Below are 20,745 nucleotides of genomic sequence, written 5' to 3'. Positions count from 1 at the left end.
TGGTTTCCATAATGATGCCAAAAATAAAAAACAAAACAAAAAAGAGAGCTAAATAAATAAATAAATAAATAAATAAATAAATAAATGCTGGATATATCTTATTGACCCTTATTGGACTGGATCAGTGGGGTCTTTTGCACACTAGCTTTGCAGGCAATGGGAGACCACAGTAGGAGACTGTACGGTGGGAGGCCAATAAAAGCAGGGGGTATTTTCCCTTACTGCCAGATCAACATGCTTCTCTCTACCTAAAACCACAGCCTCTGTCAGACAGCCCTCTCCATAGAGGGGTACCCTCCCCAACTGCTCTCCTCCCTTGTCCCTTCAGGCCTAGAGGTGGTAGCAGCTCTCTTCCCCACTGTTACTAGTCCCAGGGTACTATATTATCCTTACTGATTTCCTTAATATTGTCCATACCTTTGTAAATAGTTCTTTCTTAACTTCCCTCAAATACCCAGTTTGAATGCGCCATGTCTATGACACTAAGATTCCAAAATACCTTACTTTGAAAAGTGGCAATTAAGGAGAAAGACTGAAGCATTCATCCTTTACTTTATGAACTGTATTTCACGGTAAGCAAACAGCCCTACAGAGGATGAGTGAAAGTTCTTAAATTCTTAAGTTCTCTTAACTGAAGAAGTACAGTTAATAAATGTGAAAGTAATGATACAATTAGAAAATCATTATTTTGCTATCCTTAATGAAATAACTGATTCAACTAAAGATCATAAATGGATAGATGAAATGAGATGAAAGGATGATGAAGGATTTTAAAAAGGAAGTTTTTACAGATTGTCAACATCTGAACACACTAATCAACCTTAGCATCACTAAGGGTGGGCCAGCCAGATATTATGAGCCTCTTGATGTGATGCAAAACAAAACACAATCTATGAAATACTCTTGACTAAAAACTTGAAATAATTAAATCAAGGTTTTAGATCTACTACTAATTTACAGGAAATATGGAAGATACAGGAGCAAGTTAAATGACATCACAAGGAAACAAAAAGAAAAACCCAGAATATCAAACATTGTACAGAACCAATGACCTAGTTTCTTTCAATAAGACAACGGTGGGGGTCAGGGGTTACAGAAGATGGGGGAGAAGACTGCTCTACATTAAAAAGAGACTCAAAAGACCTAACAAACAAAAGCAACACGTGGACTTTGTCTGGATCCAGATTCTAATAAAGCAACTGTAAAAAAAGACATTGTTTTAGACAACCAGAGAAATCTGAATATAAACTGGAAATTAATGGTACAAGAGAGGTTTTAATTTTGTTAGACATGATAATGGCCATTTTGAAAACGTAAGAAAATGTTTTTTTCAGAGATGCTTACTGAAGCATGTAAAGGTGAAATGACAACATCTAGAATTTAAAATATTTTGGCAAGAAAAAGGGTGACTGATGAAGTGTGACAAAATTTTGAAAACTGTAGAATCTGAGTGATGGGGGTTCACTATACTATCTTCCCTGCTTCTGTGTATGCTTGAAATTTTTCGGTTATAAAATTACCAAACAAAACAAAAATCCATGTTCTTTCCACTATAACCATAGTCTTCAAACTCAAGTGTGTCTAAGAATCCACATCTCATGCAGAATCCTAGGACTCATCCCCCAAAATTCTGATTTTGTTTGTCTGGGCCTGGGCCCAGATTCCATTTTTAACAAGTCTTCAAGTGAATCTGATACAGACAATCTACAGATTCATATCTGAAAATACACACTTAGACTACTTCACCACAAGTCTTTAAATATATCCCAAACCTTAAGGGAAAGGCATGATCATATCTCTTACCTCTCCTTCAAGCCTACCCCACTACTCTCTGCTCATAATTTATCCTTTTCCTGAGACCATAAATTCCATAAAAGCAGGCTCTATGTTTGTTTTTACCCACCATGGTGTCCTCACTGCCTATCAGAGTGCCTAGCACATAGTACACACCAAATAAATATGTGTTGAATGAACGAATGAACAACAGCAAAGAGAAAAAAGAAAAGTTAACTGTGGTCCACTATTCAAAATTAGCTCCAGGGAAAAATCTGAGATAAAATTTCAATTTCGTGCCAAAAGTCAGTATAGGAAGTATGGAATAAAGACTATAAATAAAGTATGGGAATAATAATAAAATTAAAATAAAATAATAAAAATAAATAAACTTAGGAATAAAGAGGGGGCACAGGTTAGCCTACCTTTTAAAATATTACACAAGTATTAAGACCACCTCTCACCTCTCTAAGACATCAAACTTTGGACATTAATGTGAGCATTTAACTTCCTACTAATTCTTTAGAAACTATAATGAAAACTGTTTAGAAACTACAATGAAAATGTACCCCTATATTTCACAGTCCCAAACAAGGAGGGCAGGTATATTAGAGAAATAAAATACATGTATACATTTTAATGGATATACAAATTAGTGACTCAATTACTACTTTCTCTGTTCCAAAAATTATAACTTGAATACAAGTTACAAATGCAAAAAAGAATAAGTGCGAAATATAAGAATTAAAAATAAGTTTAGGATGATCTCCCAAGGCTATGTAGAACAAGTTCCCAAAATAGCACTTACCAAAGAGGGTCCCTATTTTTACATTCCTATCCCAACACCATTTAATTTTTTAACTTTATTTCTCAAATAATAAATCAATGACACAATTTTTAAGTTTTTAAGGAGGTGTAATAAACAAAGACTCACAGAATTTTTAGAGACACAATGGACATCACCAACTCTTTATTCTACAAATGGGGAAATTGAAGCCCAGAGAAGAAAAAAGATTTACTTGGTTACACAGAGAGTTAATAGCAAAACAAGGATATGCCAATGCTCTGAATTTCCAGTCCAGTGTTCTTTTCACTACAACCATGCTTATAGCATATTTTAAAAAATAAATATCTTCCATTGTGAAATGCAGTACTATTTGTTCATCCTTTTGAACATACATGTGTGTGGTATCCATTAGCTATGCTCTGGACTTAAACTAAATGGAAGCACTTCTTTTTTAGTGGGATGGGAACGGGGGACTGGAGCTCCTGGACCATCTTCAGCAACAGAATGCCATATGCAATATTTCCTGATACGTGGGCTTTTCTATTATGTATCATAATAGAATCTCTAGTTTTTACCATATATACACAATATCAAAACTTATAATCATGAAATAAAACTAAACTGTAAAGTTATGCAAAATCTAATCTAAAACTGAGAATTTACTCTTTGTTCATTATAAAATTTCACATGTGGTTCCTTCTGGATTAAAAACATTTCTGACTCAAGAGATTAATGAATGGCCCAATTCATGTCTCGGCTGTTACTCTGAGCCACCTCTCTATACACCCACAGGTTGCTTGTAGTGCAAGAGGGCCTATTTGCAGAACACCTACTGAAAGTATAAAAGATACACACAGAAAGAGAGCAAGATAACAACTAAACCTCTGCAAACCAGCTCCCAACTGCCTTTCTTATCAATCTAAACCCTTGGCACAAAGTAGGTATGTTATAAATCATGACTAAATGAATAAACAGTCTCCAAAAGCCCCTCCCCAATCTACTGAAATCCATTCTAAATGTCTCCATCTTCAGTTACAATTGCCTTGGACACTTCAATAAAGTACAGCTGGTTTACGAATTTACAGGCATGGCTTGAGGTGCCAGATAAATTACTCTGTACTTAGAGAAGATGATAAACATCAACTTCCAACCTAAGCACAGTGACTAGCATATAACAGGAATGCTATAAATATGACAAAAATAATAGTTACCAATTAACAAATCCTTACTAAATACCATATGCTGTGACAATTGCTTTGTCTATATTATTTAATCCTTATGACAATCTAGTACTATTACCCCCACCTTTCCTGAAGATGAAATAAGCTTTGAGAGGTTAAAATAACTCACCTACAATCATCTAGTAAGTACACGGCAGAGACCACATTTGAATCCAAGTTTCGACCCTGCACAAAGATTTGCTGAATGAATGAATAAATGGAGTAATTTGTTTTTTTAAAAAATTCCTGCAACATATTAACATCAAAACAGTCTGGTCCAAACTAACCAGATATGCAACTGATACTGGTAACACCCATTAACTCATAAATTATGAACACTGGCAGGCATATAGCTTTAAAGCCCAAAGATTTAATGACCTCAGGTCTTTTCATTCCATCAACAGTAATATAACCCCAAAGGTGATCAATTCAACTGGCAGGATGCACAGGGGGATTATACAGCAATAATCTCTGGAATGCTAGCCAAAATCTGCTGAAATAATCTAACCTGTGGCATACAAGTGTCAAAGTTAAAGTTTACAACAAAAATTCCAGTTGAGTGAGAGGAAGAGTAATCATGTTAATGACAAAACAGATATGTAAAACAGAAGATAAAAGGACAAAACAGGAGAAAGCTTATTTTGGAATATGAGGAATTTGAGTGATAAAATGACATTCAAGTAGAGATGCCTAGCAGGCAGGCAGATATTCACAATTTAAAACCAGAAAAAAAGACTAAAAAGTCAAGATTTGGATATCATGGACATAGAGATGATAGTAGCTGAAGCTGTAAGAATAGATGAATTCTCCAAGACAGTGAAGAGAAAGATAAGTATTATAGGCTAAGATTGAGGCTGAGAGAAAAAGAAGTCCACAATGAAAAGATGGGAAGCACTGCATCAAGGAAGCCCAGGAACAGAGAATTTAAAGGAAGAAAAACTAAAAAAATGAACACCCAAAACTTCACTTACATTTATCTGCCTTCTACATTCTGAAAAACTGACTAATAAAAAATGGTAGTAACAAATATGTACAAAGGGGACAGCAGTGTCAGAACTTGGTGTGCACTGCTGAACCAATATTGGTTCCCTTCCCTCCATTCTACTCACTCTTTGCTATACCTCCACCAACTAAAAAAAACTAGAAAAAAAGGTCATGCTCTTAACTAGCATCCTGAAGCAGTGTGCTAAACACACTACAGGCAAGATAACTGCATTTTCAAGAAATGTATGTCAAACTTCAAGACAAATATATATCTAACCTTCCCTCCCACATACCCTTGTTTTTTCTTTTTTTGGTGAGGAAGATAGCCCTGAGCTAACATCTGTTGCCAATCCTCCTCCTTTTGCTGAGGAAGATTGGCCCTGGGCTAACATCCGTGCCCATCTTCCTCTACTTTATATGTGGGACACCACCCACAGCATGGCTTGATAAGCCATGCGTAGGTCCGCGCCCAGGATCCAAACCCAGGAACCCCAGGCTGCCAAAGGAGAGCACACAAACTTAACCACTATGCCACTGGGTCGGCCCCTTGTTTTTTCTTTTTAAGGTACAAATCATACATATTTTTACCTCTGGAAAAATTAGACTTAATTAAACTCTATCCCTGTTTTCAGAAGTACTCAAAACTACTGAGAAATTAACAAGCCCTAAATAAAATAAACCTAAGGTAAAAAAAAGTTGGGAAAAGGAAAACAGCTCTTGATAATCATTATAAACTATAACGCAGACAGTAAGAGAACCATTAGGACACTGGAAACAATCTGACTTACAGAAAACCAAGGTTAAATAATTTAGATGATCTAGAAAGCAAGTGAATGGTTACCATAGTATTATCTTAGTATCTGCAGACTACTTTAGCATTTATATTTGCAATATGAAAAACAGACTTATGTACTTCTTAAAATAAATTACATGTGTTCAAGAAAAGGTTGGATAGCCACTTATCAGGGCTTCTTCCAGCTACATTATTTTATAACTACTAACACTCATCATTAGCATCTCAACAAAAAAAGCTGTTTGTGGGTAAGGTGGTTTAAAAGACATTTGCCGGCAAACTCTTTGGAAACAAGAAAGTTTGGGAACTTTCATTTCTGAAGAGAGGATCTAGTGAAGGAAGTAGAGAACAAACATAATTTGACAACTTTATTTTTTGAGATTACAAAAAAACCCTAGAATTTGAGTGCTGCACATGACAGATAATATGTACTCAATAACTATCAGTTAAATAAATCAACAAAGGCCAAAATAATAGAGAAAGGCAATCAATTTAAAAGGGGTATTGTCCCTACAATACATGAGATGTCCAAAATCCAGACAGGGAAAAGTAAGAACAGACTCACTAAAAAAGGTAAAATTACCTGATAGGTCATTCTGAATGGTAGAAAGAATGAATGAATACTTGATAATAAACATAAAATATCATACAAAGAAAATTCATGCTAAACACTACAAAACTGGAAAAAAAGATTCTGTCTCCAAAGAAAAATTCAATTTTTACCAAGTTCAGATTAGTATGGTAATAAAATTTCAACAACTATCAATAAACAATTATGGAACTAAACAGAAAAAGAGCCAAGATTATAAGATTACAAGAGGGAAAAAATCTGTTGACTATTTTCTTTTTCAAAATGTTCCTTTATAAGTCTTGGGCTCCAAGATACCTGGCTGTCCTAACTCTGAAAGGCCTTGATTGCCTTTCTTGACACTTCCTCTTTGTTCAACTTTCATCTTTTACCTTTTTATCATTATCAGTTTCAACTTGCGCCTCTGTGCAAATGATTTCCAAACTGTTATTTTTAATTATGAGCTCAGCTTCATATCTCCAATTATCTACAGGTCATTTCTTTGTGGTTGTCCCACTATTCCCTTAAACACAACAAATCTAAAATTGAATTTATCTGCTGCCTGTTCTTCCGAAGCAACTTTCCAAACCCAACTTTGCCGTTTTCACCCATGTTTTCATCAGTCTCCCATAACCCAGGCCCAAAATTTTTAGATCATCTAACTATTTTCTCTCACTTTGGTTCCCTCTTCTTTTCTCAAACCCTGCCAATCAAGTTCCATCAATTCTTCCTTCCCCATTCTAATACCCCGATTTGGGGATTCAATCATTTCTGGACCATCACAAAAAATTTTTTAAAACTCCCCCATCTCTAGTCTCTTTCCACACAACCCATCCTGCACACCACTACCAGATTCATCTTCTTCGTTCATCCTGGCACAATCTTGTTCATAAATATTTAATAGCCACAACATACTGAAGAAAATCTAAACTCCTTAGGCTAGCGATCAAATCTTCCACACTGTAACCCTCTATCTTTCCAACTCTATCTTCTGTTCCCCTAAACATGTCATAGCCAGTCATGTCTCCACCCTCTATCCATGTTATCCTCCACTCCTCCTCTGAATACCCTCTATCTAAATCCTATCCATCCATCATAAAGCATACTCTGGCTCTCTCAAATCACAGTGATTTCATCCTTTCGATATCCAAGAGCATATATTACCTACCCCAATTATTTTAAATTTATCACATATTTTCTCAATCTGTGAAGTGTTTTGCTTTGTTTCTGTGTATGTACATGAGATTAGGTCTTGTTTTCCTAAATAGATTGGACTTGCAAGGAAAGAGTCCATGACTTACATTTCCTCGTATGCTCCACATTTCAGTAAATCTGTGAGGTTCCCACCAAATGAAGCTATGGCAAGAAGCTAAAACAGAACTTAAAAAAAGCTACTTACACCCTCCTTGTAATGCTGCTTCATGGAATAAGGAGACCAAAAAGCAAAGTAAAATCAAAGATATATGGAAATTGAATATTAAAATTAGACTTCTTAAAAGTTACAGAAATCCTTACTAGAAAGATGTATTCTAATTCTTTCCACTTCTCTCATTGAATAAAATGTTTTAAATTGTATTTAACATCAACCTTCCTTTCTGTTTCTGAATATGAAGAGCATCCATAACGTGGGTGAGATTTCAAACACAGAACCCACAAGACTCATATCTCATAGTCAAGGACGTTTGGAGTAATTTTGAAAGCTTTGGGGAGAAATTTTCTTGTAAAACCACATACATTTAAAAATATACACAGGTATTTAGAGTCACTGAATGCATGTTAATTTTAATCAATCTACATGATTTTCCTTATTCAAGATGAGATTTTTAAATGTATTACTTCTCTGGCATTATTTTGCTCACTTAATCTTAATCCCAAATGTTGTATACATCTAACATTAATTCTCTAAGGAGGCTATCAAGTACTATCCATATACATACTCCCTGAACTTTAGAGATTATGTGGTTTTGTTTGGACTAAAATAGAATTATCACATAACTTTTAGTTGTTCAGTAAAGTAAAAAGAGAAACTCTTACAGAGTTTGCAATTATTATTACTGGGGGAAATTGACAAAACTTAAGAACTCTATTTACAGATAATTGTCTATGCCAGCAATCACCGAAATATTTTTATAATAGGATTCTGGCCTTTCTTATCATAAAAACTTCTTTAGAATGTTTTAAAAGTGACAGTGTAAAGCACACCACCACCAAAAAGGGCAATTAAGATAAAATATCTGTGCGGTACTTTTGTAACCAACAGTACTGTTAAAGGCATTAATATTGTGATGATTTATCATCAGTTATCTTGGGTTTTTACACTTAATAATCCAGCAAAAGTCACCTATGTCAGACTCAAGCTACCTCTGACATTTCAGCTCAAAAATCACTTCCTCAATATTGATCCTCCATTGTCACTTCCAAGTTTAAAAACTAAACCCTTAGGAGCCAAATCGCTGTAAATGGAAAGTAGTCTTTCCAATATTACTTTCAAACCGATCAGAAAGATTAATATTACGAAGATCGCCATTCAACAAACTATACACGTAGAATAACTTTGACGTGGTAACTTTTTATATGAAGCCTGCAGTAGAGGTTTATAAGTACCTTCTGTGTAATGATGAACTGAGTCAGAGCTAAAAGCTCAGCGAGTAGTTAGTACAGGGCCAGTCCAATGATAAATAGGGCCACGGCATGAGATTTCAGTGGTACTACAAGATTCTTCGGGAAAAACACCTTCCAAGATTATGCACACCTGAAACTTTCTTTTGCAAATAACTGGACCGAAAGCAAGAGGAGGGCAAAAACATACAGAACCTCAGACAACCCAAGAGAACAGTGCTACTCACCAGCAAACAATCCGAATTCACTTCCGATTTGGGATCCCGCAGCAGGTTGTCTATTTTTTCAAACCGAGTCTCAAAACTGTCCCCAGTCGACATGTTGCTGCTACTGTGACAATACCCTCGTACCAGCACCAGCAGCGGAAAGCAATTTCAACCAACTTCCTCCGGCGGTGGGTTCTCGGCCGCGGGGCAGAGGAGCCGGAACCTCAGGGTCACCAGGTGCGCCCGGTCCCCCCCCCTCCCCCTCACTGAGGGGATCTCCGCTCTCCAGACCCCGGGCCGGGGGAAACAGCGACCCACAGTCGCTCGGACGCCCAAAGTCGCATCCCACCCGGCAGCCCCTCACGACAGCCGACAGCGCCGTCGCCACCAGCCTCGTCGCTCCGGCGAGGTGCTTCAGCCTAGCGGGCCCCAGCCGCCTTCGCCATGGAGGGTTCCCCGTCCCGAGATGGGCAGGAGGGAGGAGAGAGAGAGAAGCAGGGTGGAGACTCCTCCGGGCAGCAGGGGAGGGAGAAGAGGAAAGGCGAAAGCGAAGGGCGGGTGCGGAGCTGTGCCAGCTGCCGCCGCCGCCGCTTGGGCCACCGGCCGGGCCCGCTCCGCTCTGAGGCGCTGTAGGCGGTCTAGCCCCGCATCCCCGGCTCCACTTGGCCAGGCCTGACGCAGCGACCCGTCTCGGCCAAGAGCTGGTCCCCGCGGAATAGCCTCACTCTCCCATTTTGTCCCGTCGCTGCTGGGGCTGCTGCCGCGGTGTCCGGCGGGGCAGGGCGAGGTCTGTGCCCGATGGAGACTTAGGAGAGGAGAGGCTGCAGAGCGGGCGGTGAGGAAGACGAGAGTCCGGTCCCGGCGGCTGCTGACGGGGGAGCTTCTGGGAGACGCTGCGGCCCCGGCTGGGGAAAGGGCGAGTCGCGACGGCGAATGCTTGGGGGGGTGGGGCGAGGGGGCCCTTGAGGGACTAATATGTCCGCCTTCCTGTTCAAACAAACGGAGACCGCCGGCGCGGACTGCGCATGCGGGGCGCGGACGCTCGGAAGGGGAACCGGCCCTTCGTCGCGCGCCCGCGCGCGCGCGCACGCCGGCGCCTCCGCAGGGCCGGCCCGGGCGGGGTGGAAGGCGGGGCGCGCCCAGGGCTTCGCAGGCGCGAGGGGGAAGGCCGGCTGCGGGGAGGAGCCGACGGGGTGCGGCGGGCGGCACCGCCCTCGGCCCGGCGGGCTCTGAAGAGCCACGCAGGGCTGTGGAGCTCTCGCTGCCCCTGGTCGCTTCCTGGCAGCTGCCCCAGCTTTGCTTCCTGTGGGCTGCAGCCGGCCGGAGAACTCTGACAAGAAGGAAAGGGTGCTCGTTATTGTTATTTTGGAGATAGGTTCTTGTTTAGGCAAGATGCCTTTTCGCCAGCAGGCACCAGGGTTTTAGCATCAGCGGAGTTTGGTTTTCAGTAGTACCTCGTCGTTGGCCATCCGTGAACCCACGCCGTTTAACCCGTCTACGATTCCATGGGAAAGTTAGGAAGTAGTGCGATACTCAACCCTCCTAAACCGAGCGTGTGTGTCAGGGGAGCATTAAAACATTGACTCCGGAAGACATAGTCAATGGAAGTCAAGCTCAGTTTAGTTAAAAAAGAAAAAAAAAAAAAAAGAAAATCACCTCATAGAAAAAAATCAGTATTTTTAAGTTATTCATACTAGTTCTCCCACACCATTAATATTCCCATTGTAGTTCTCTTCTTGATGGGTAATCCTGCCGTTTCAATTTCAAAACGTTCGTTGAAACTTAGAACTGTGATTTTGCCAGCACTAAATTGGAACATGAAAATAATGGGCATTTCTTTCTAATTCAGTTGCTTCCTTAACTGTGGTGTGAGAGAGGGAAAGACTTGTTAATCTGCTGAGAAAGTAATGTTCTTCACTGCTTTCAGCAGGAAATCTACCTTAATTTATTTCTAATCAATCTAGTTTTGCTCAGGTCAAATTAAGGATTGCTAGAAATAGAAACGTGAATGTTTTACCCCACACTGGAAAATGCTACAGATGAACCAATTGTCTTTCTACATAAAAAGCATTTTACAGCATCTGAACAGTCCACCAACATTCTGATGTGAGTCAGAGGTTAGGAAAATGTAACATTGAAAAATATCTATTTTATTTTCATTTTATTAGATACAATATTTAGATATAAAATTCACTGTATAAATCAAGATGGGAAGTAAGTCTTCACAAAAATCATATCAAAGATGACAACTAGACAAAATTCAGGTATCTTATTAAATGCTTTTGCAGTGACTTTTCTTGGCTCCAGTATTTTAAGCCAGTCATGTGAATTAAATTTATTTTTAAGCAAAGGGCTTAAAATAAATCTGGCAATTGCCTTAAAATAAATTTCCTAAACCATGCTTGTCCTTTTTTTATTACCATTTTTAGGTATTCTTAGGAATTTTGTTGCTTCTCAGAGAACTGTGAGCAGTATGTTGCTTTTCATTCGGACACATACGAAAAAGCCAACATAGTACATGAGTGGCACTGATAAATGTAAGTGGGACTGAAAACCAATCTGGCAAAGCTACTAGAAAGCTACGTGGGGCTTATATATTTTACTTATCTACAAGGGTAATCTGATGATTGTAACCCCCCACTAGTTGTCTTTTACCATAAGATAGATGGACTCTGTATTGATGTCTTTTTTTTTTTAAATAAAATGTCCTCACCTGTAATAAGGTAGAATCATATGACATTAAATGTCCTTTCCAACTTTAACATTCTATTGTCTACTTGTGACTAATCTCTTCAAAAGCATTGTGGATATTTGAGATCACCCTTAAAGTATGTATTAAGATCCTAAGTGCAATTGCAAAATACTGATATTGCATATAAATATAGTAAGAATATAAGATTAATTATACATAGTGCTTACCATGTACTAAGCACTATTCCATGCACTTTATGCATAGTATCTCATTGAAACTTCAAAAGAACTCTGCTTTGATTATACCTACATCATAGATGGGGAAACTGAGGTACAGAAAGATATATTACTTGCTCAAGGTCATGACAGACCCAGATTAGAACAGAGGCAGTCTGACTCGAGTCCCCACTTTTAACGGCTGAGTATGCTAAGACTATCCAATCCTAATACAACAACAAGTAGTTTACAATTGTATTATTTACATTAGCACAGATTTAAATGATTCTATGTAAGAGGGAGTTATAAAATTTGCAATGTGAGCAGTATGATTACAGTCCCTAGGGAAAGATGTGAAATGATTTTAGCAAGTTTCAAAATAAAAAGGACCTTGACGATGTTCAATAACAATGGCTTGACTAGAGGTTCCCAAACACTGGATCCAAGAACCAGTGGCAGTCCTTCGTGGAGTTTTCCTGACCTGCAGCAAAATGAGAAGGATAAAGACATTATTATATGTTTTCATAAAGCAAGCAGTTCTAATTTAAGACTGTCCTTCAGTCTGAAATTCTCTTTACTATTTTTTTAAAAAATTAAATGTACTTTCCTTTAAGAAGCAAGAGTAATAGTGAATGGTACAATTTTTAGTGTTCTTACTTGGAAATTAAAAAATTACAAAGTTGGCAACTCTATGCAAATATATAGATGAGGTTAGTTATATCTTAATTTTTCTAGTTTTTGAAATTCAAACATCTGGCAACATTTAATTTAGATGAGACTCATGCTAGGACCTAATGAAGAGACTGCAGTGCTGAAAGAATTTGAATGAGGCATATTTGAGAGAGTTCATGGAAAAATCAGAAAGATTTGGGTGTAGACTTGTGTATAGTGAAAGGCAATTAAGTTGAGCATTCCTTTGCTTTCAGTTATTTGGTTGGAAATAGACTCAGTTTAATGTTTATGGAATTTCTTTCATGAACATTGATGTGGTAGCTAGCCTCCAAAGATGGCACCCAATGAACCATGTATTCATGCCCTGGTGGAGGTCTCTCCCACACTGAATCTGGGCTGGGGGCTTGTGACCTGCTCTAACTAACAGAATGCAGCAAAGATGGCACTGTGCCAGTACCAGGCCTAAACTTTGCGAGTTTGCCTGGCAACTAACAGTTTAGTGCTCTGGGAAGTCCAACTAAACTGAGATCACCATGGTGTGAGGAAGCCCAAGCTAACTACCCACATAAAGAGATCACATGGAGGACAACTGAGGCATTCAGCAGACCTTGAGAACAGAGCTACCAGACTTATGACCCAAGCTGAGCCATTCCAACAGCCCCTAGCCATTTGAAACCCCCCAGATAATGCCACATGGAACAGAGACAAGTTAATCCCTCCAAGAACTGCCCACACAGCAGAATCATGAACAAATAATAAAATGGTTGTTACTTTGAGCCATTAGATTTTGGGGTACTTTCTCAGCAATAGATAACCAAAACAATTGGATTTCAGAAAAGGAATTTGTCATACTTAAATATGTATAAGGATATATATTGGGAATACTTTTTATACTTTTTTATATTACCTACTATACAGGGAAGCTGTCCACAATGGAGCATTGTAAAAGAATGACAAATTAACTCATATTTACTGTCTTTACTTCAACAAAACCTTTGTACAAAAGAAATGTAAAAGCTTTTTAAACAAATGAAGGAATGCTTCCAGATTTTAAAAATTATAAAGTTATCATATTCCAATATAAACACATTTTTACCTGTATTTTATATTTCCTCAGTTTAGTGCATAATCATGTCTATTCTGTCCAAAAAATATACCAAAAATTCAGGTACATACTGTAAATTACATATCAGTTGTAATTCGGTGCCATAAATTGGACATAATTTCAAAAATGCATACCACAAATGTGTTAAGAATGTGATGTGGCTAAGTTCCTATAGAAACTTTAGCTAACATTTCCAAGAAAGTATGATACTTATTATGTGTAATATAACTTTCCAAAAGGTCATTAAAATTTTTTTAGTGTAGAACAACTTCACTTGATTCTGAACAACTTTAGTAAACAGAGAGTTGTGAAAATTTAGGTTCAGTTCTGTTTTAAGAGGTTGGTGTTATATGATTAATACTTATCCCAAAATAGTTAATATGTACATATTTTTCTAGGTCTGCCTAGGCAGAGTTGGGAATGTGGGCATCTATCAAGATTACAGCAAAGAAAAGTGTAGGGCAAGCCGTGAGCACAGAGTGCCCTTGAGGGCTTCTCCTGACTCACCCTGGAATGCCTTCCTTTAACATCTGTTTTTTTATTTCTTAGAAGCTGCTATTCCATTCAACTGCAAAAATACTTGCATTGACCCTAGAAGCAGAATGGAGAAATAGAGGGAAGCAGACTCCTATCAAACAATTACTGACTTCTCTGCTTTATGCCATTGCCATCGTGGGCATCTTGGGCATCCGTTACCGCACTCTCATGCCCAAGCATGCGAATGACTGATATTACAATTTATTCCAAGGGTGGAGACTGTTATGTTTGTGGACCCCCTGAGATGGTGGGTGTGTGACCATAGTAAGAGAGGGAAGTCTAGATGAAGGAGATAATAACAGACACACATAGTTGGTCACATACTCTTTCTCATCTTTTGCCACAGCCTCCTATCCAGATTTCCTCCTACTACCCAGCACCACTCCACAGAGTCTCAAGGCTGTGTGTGCTTTCTGGCCCATTGCTTTTTAGGTTCTTACATCTTCCTCTTTAGGGCCCTTAAATTGGTGAATTGCCTTTTTTGGCAGTGACCGGCTCTTCACCCAGTATCTACTTCCCTTTTTTATTCATCACAACTCTTATCACTCATCTCAGTTCCAGCTTTAAGACTTCCATTCCAAAATACCTGGAAACAGAAAAATGTCTGTTTCTGACATTTTACCATTTTCTCTCCCTTCCATCACTTAAATACCTCCTGAAACATAACAACTTCCCTAAAATCTCTGGAATTTAACTGGAAGAGAAGCACTGATTCCTCATACCTACCCATCAACATAGAAATATTACTCATATACACCCTATATATTCCTTCTTAATAACCACGACACTTTGTGCACTTTACCCCTTTTTATTTGCGTACAGTGTAAATACTCTGCTAGTTGAATTTATACATTTGTTTTTGTTTATGTGTTCTTGTCATTGCTGCTTCATACATTCCCTAGGGCATAGGCTAGGACTTTAAAAGCAATATTCATGTTTTTCTTTTCATTATAAAAATAGTACATGGTTATTTTAAAAATTGTGGAAAGTATGGAAAAGTAAGACAGAGAACAAAAATCACTCATGTTCCCACCACCCAATTACAATCACTATTGGTATTTTTGGAGTTTTTCTTTTAATCTTTTCTTTTTCCCCTGCAAAGTTTTGTTTCTTTTGCATGTACAGTTCTTATATACTTTTTTTTTCAGCTTATATAATCTTATAAACATATTTACCTTAAACATAACTTTTAATACCTGCATAATATTCCATTCCAGAAATTTACTGTAGTTTATTTAACCATTACTCTATTCATCCTATAAATAGTGCTATTATAAACATCTATGTACATAAAGTTTTTCTTAATTTAGAATTATTTCCTTAGGAATGATTCTCAGAAGTGGGTCAAAGCATTTTTTTTAAAGATTTTATTTATTCATTTTTTTCCCCCCAAAGCCCCAGCAGATAGTTGTATGTCATAGGTTCACATCCTTCTAGTTGCTGTACGTGGGACTCGGCCTCGCGCTGGACGGAGAAGTGGTGCCTTGGGGCGCGCCCAGGATCCGAACCCGGGCCGCCAGCATCAGAGCGCGCGCACTTAACCGCTAAGCCACGGAGCCGGCCCGAGGGTCAAAGCATTTTAAACACTTTTAATATATTTTGCCAAATTTTTTTTCAAAATAGCAAAACCAAACCAGGTTCATTTTGCCTGTCACACAGAAAGCCAATCACTGAAATGACGAGTTTGCAAAGAGAAAGAGTTTAATCACAAGGCAGCCAAGCGAGGAGAGAGGAGAACAAATCTCAAATCTCCCTCCCCTAAATTGGGGACTTAGGGATATTTATGGGGTAGGGGGCAAGGTGGTCTGAAGTATGAGGATAGATGACTGGAGGCAAGGAGCAGTGAGGTATTTTGATGATCTGCACAGGCATAATCAAACTTCATGGCTCTTCATAGGACACATGTCCACAAAATGGTGGCATAGGCATGATCTGAGGGTGGAGTTTTTAGTTCCCTGACATCAGGAGTTCACTTATTGGGTGCTTGTGCAGGCACAGTTTGTGGGTTGGTGGTCTTGACCAGCGTGAACCGAATAGGGGATGCTAATTCCTGAAAAATAGCTCAAACATCCATTACTATGGTGATCCAGGCGCCAGGGAGATGGTATCTACAGGAACCTAGTGGGAGTTGGATAATATATTGCCTAAGCAGCACAGTTAAGAATGGGTGGGCAGGGCCGGCCCCGTAGCTTAGCGGTTAAGTGCGTGCGCTCCGCTACTGGCGGCCCAGGTTCGGATCCCGGGCGCACACCGACGCACTGCTTCTCCGGCCATGCTGAGGCCGTGTCCCACATGCAGCAACTAGAAGGATGTGCAGCTATGACATACAACTATCTACTGGGGCTTTGGGGGGAAAATAAATAAATAAATCTTCAAAAAAAAAAAAAAAAGAATGGATGGGCAAACAACTAAAAGCTCTAATTAATAATTGCAAAAAAAACACCAAACTTCAGTTACTAGCTACCTAATCATTAATGGCTAACTGTTCACCCGTTTCAATACTAATGCAAGTTTACACTCCCACTATTAATGTTTATGTGCCTTTTTACGGGCCTTTCCCCAGCGCTGGATATGTCATTAACAACATCTTAGTTCATTGTTGTATTAATTTGCATGTCTTTGGTTGTACTGTGAGGTTGAATATTTTGCCATATGTTTGTTAACTAGTTGCCTTTTTTTGCTATGAATTAATTTATGATCTGTGACTATTCATCAATTGGGTCTCAGAATTTTTCTTATTGATTTGTATGAGCATATATATGTCTATTTTAAGAATACTAACCTTTATTTTACAATTGAAAGTTTTTACCAATTTTTAATTTATTTTAAGTTTGAATGTATTTTTGACAACCAAAATATTTACTTTTTAAAAATTTTGTCAAATCTGTGACTTTTTAAATAATTTCTTCTACTATTATTATGTTTAGAAAGTCCTTCCACCTTCCAAAAGTTTGAAATATATTTACTTCTATTTCTTTCTCCCCTCCTCTGCGACAGCTTGATTTTTTAATATTTTGTTTTTAATTCCAATTGAAATATATTTGGATATATTAAATAAGGTGAGAATCTCAAATTGCTAAACAATTCTATTAACACCATTTATTAACACCATTCCTTATTATGTTACTTTCATTTTCATACATTAATTATAATATGTAATTATATTTATTTCTGAACCATTGTATTCCATTGTAGATACATTTATTCTACTAGCATAAAAATATGACTATAGTTATGTGATGTGTTTTAATAGCCCAGAAGAGCTAGTCCTCATTTGTTACTTTTCAGAAATTGCTAAGCTATTTTAACTAGTTATTCATACATACGATTTTCAGAATAACTTTTCAAGTACCTCCCCACTCTACCCTCCATTCCATTGCCATTTTAACTGAAAATATTTTAAATCTATAACAATTTGGAAAGAAAATCTTTATGATATTCCATCTTCCCAATCAAAAATCAGTAACTTTTATTCAAAAATTTAAAAAATATTTCTTGACAAAGTTTTATAGATTTTATCACCTAGGCCACACATAGTGCTCTCTGAGATTATTTCTGGTATTCTAAAATTTTTGTTGCTCTCCTGAATAGGACCTTTATTTTGATTATTTCAGGATTACTGACATAAACAAGTATTGTTGATTATGATATATTTAGCATCTTTTACCCAGCCATTTTGCTGGACTGCTAATGGGTCTATAAAATTTTCTTACTTGTTTTGAAATTCTTAAATATATATTGATAACTACCATATTTCATTGTGTGTAAGACATCAGCAATTCTAAGATACATAATTATTTTACATAGTACCAAAAGCAGGGAAACAGACTGTGACAAATCATTGATCCTGAGATGTATCTAAATTTTGGAGGGGTTGTGAAAAAGGGAAAATCTTAGATTTGATAAAATATCATTTATTTCTTAATAATGATGATTTGATTCCTTTCTCACTGGTAATTGTACCTCACATCTATTTAGCCAGAGCAATAGAGGTAGATAACAGGCATGCTTGTCCTTTGCCAGTTTTCCACAGAGATAATTCATCTTTAAGCATGATGTTAACTTTTGATTAAAACACTCTTTATCATGTTAAGACAGTGCCATTGTATTCACTGATGTATTAATGCCAGTCAAGTACTAACTTCATATCTTCTACAACATGTGCTTTTATTTAACATTTCTCTTAAATTGTGTCACTTTTTAAATGTAAATTTAGTTTAAAAGGAAACCTTATATCATTGTAGAAGATGGAAAACAGAATCACTTCCCATAAATGAAGATAACCATAAAAATAAATAAAATAACACAAAACGATATTATGAAATTCTGTTTACTTACTGTTGCTTGCTTAAGGCTTTGAGCATAATGCCAACTCATTCTTACTAAAAAAAAAATAAAGGACATTAACAAGCGTTAGAGAAGTGTTAAAGATATATACTAGTGCACCAAACTGAAACTTTCTCCTGGAAGTAGTCAGATTACAAAGAGAATTGACATAGTAATGTTCTCACTGTAATTAAAACTATGTCGGAGTCACATCTAAAATCATTTATCCAGGGGCCGGCCCGGTGGCGCAAGCGGTTAAGTGCACGCGCTCCGCTGCAGCGGCCCAGGGTTTGCCAGTTCGGATCCTGGGCGCGCACCGCTTGTCAAGCCATGCTGTGGTGGCGTCCCATATAAAGTGGAGGAAGATGGGCACGGATGTTAGCCCAGGGCCAGTCTTCCTCAGCAAAAAGAGGAGGATTGGCAGATGTTAGCTCAGGGCCGATCTTCCTCACACACACAAAAAATAATAAATAAATAAATAAAATAAAATCATTTATCCAATCTGTTTTTGAAACTTTGTTAGGAATGTGTTTCTTATTTTATCAAGTGCTTTTTTGGTATATATTGATGTTATTTTATAGCTTTTATTTTACTTAAGTTAATGATTGATATATGTATCATATAAATAAAGTTTGTAAATAAAGTACTATAAATAAATATTATGTTACACTTGTAGTCCCCGAGATATACACACACACACACACACACACACACACTCATTCTAATATACAGTGAATTGTATTTTCTAATAGTTTATTTAGGATTTTTCTATTTGTATTTATAACTGTATTGCCAAGGTTTGGGGGATGTTTTTGTAGAAGTTACAGGAAACAGAAACCAACTTAAGCCTGTTTAAGCAAGAGCAGAAAGTATAACGGGGCATCAAGAGGGACGAAACCAGGAGCTGAGAAGCTCTGATGCACCGAGGGTACTCTCTCAGTCTTCCCAGGCCTAAATGGTTCTCATCTGTGCTTCTTGTGGGTCTATTTTATTCTTTTCCCTATGTCCATAACTTGATTTTTTCTGCTTCTCCCTGCACATAAGCCAAGTATAGCAACTTCAGCATCATATACATACAGTGAATTTAAGCATTAACAGAGGTTGAGAAGTATCTCTTGTTTCAATTCATATTCTGTAAGTTTAACATCATTATTTTTTGAACAGTTAATACATAATACATACGTATGACATAAATCCAAAGGATACAATATGGTATACAATGAAAAGTAACTCTTCTCCCACTGCTTTCCACAAGCCACTTCGTTCCTTACACAAAAGGCAACGACTGTTCAGTTTCTCGTATTCTTTCCATAGATGAACAATCATTCATATTTATTATATAGATTTTTCTCAGCCATGCTTTTTTCCCCCGTCATAACAATATATCTTGAAAATTCTTCCATATCAGTAAATATAGAACTGTCTCAATCTTTTTAACAGCTACAGAGTAGTTCATTTTTTGCACGCACAACAATTTATTTAACCAGTACCCTATTCATGGACATTTAAGTTAGTTACAATCTTTTGCTATTACTACAAACAATGCTGCAATGAATACTTTTGTGTATAAGTCCCTCCTTGATTCTTCTCTTTGTTAAATGGTTTCTTCATTCAATAATTTTTTTCAAGGAGAGGTCATAGGTACCATGGTTTTTGTTCTTTCTTTTTTAAAATGTCTACTTAGTCATTGTCTTTGCTTTCAATATTTTGTTATATAAACTTCAGCTTATTTTTCCTTTTACTTCTTCAATGATTTGGATTTTGAAATAAAGCATTCTTGATTCTAGTCTACTAATAGTTACCTTTAAACATAAATAATATTGAATATACATTTTTATGATTATAAATTTAAAAATAAAACTATAACTTTTGCAAATTTTCTATTTAGATGAGAAACTTAGCACATTTGCTGCCCCCAATTTTATCTTTCTCCTTCTTTTTTTAAAACACTATAATCTTTTTTTCAAATTTTATGATATTACCTTTAGGTTTGTAACTAAATTATAACTATATTTAGATTTATTTCTGTATGTTTTATATATTTACTTCTAGTCCTTGTAGAGAACCTATTTTCTTGAGTTTTAATTTTGACTCATTTTTCAGTGGTCTAAAGTAAAACTAAATAATTTTAAAATAAAGAATACTTAGGTGAGATCTAGCATATCTCTAAGAATATCTGTTGTCCTCACACATCAATGACAACGTGGATAGTTTTTTTGGTTCACAAATTTTTGCCCTAAAAATTTGT

General features: G+C 37.2%; 1 protein-coding gene across 4 annotated transcripts in view; it reads right to left on the bottom strand.

Annotated features, from left to right (window-relative positions):
- The window catches only part of ROCK1 (Rho associated coiled-coil containing protein kinase 1), a 151,361-nt gene extending 141,444 nt beyond the window's left edge, over positions 1-9,917 (bottom strand). For 3 of the 4 annotated variants that reach the window (XM_004421038.3, XM_014780289.2, XM_087439014.1), the window contains exon 1: positions 8,972-9,917. In XM_004421038.3, the coding sequence (XP_004421095.2) occupies positions 8,972-9,064 (93 nt within the window). In that variant the 5' untranslated portion in view covers positions 9,065-9,917. The remainder of the gene's footprint in view (positions 1-8,971) is intronic. The other variant, XM_087439015.1, reaches the window with a different exon arrangement.
- Between the last annotated feature and the right edge of the window lie 10,828 nt (positions 9,918-20,745).

This window comes from Ceratotherium simum, chromosome 14 (assembly GCF_057802395.1).
Source record: "Ceratotherium simum simum isolate JZ-2026a chromosome 14, ASM5780239v1, whole genome shotgun sequence".
Taxonomy (NCBI): Eukaryota; Metazoa; Chordata; class Mammalia; order Perissodactyla; family Rhinocerotidae; genus Ceratotherium; species Ceratotherium simum.
The sequence above is the reverse complement of the archived record's forward strand: the minus strand, read 5'-3'. Positions and strand labels throughout refer to the sequence as shown.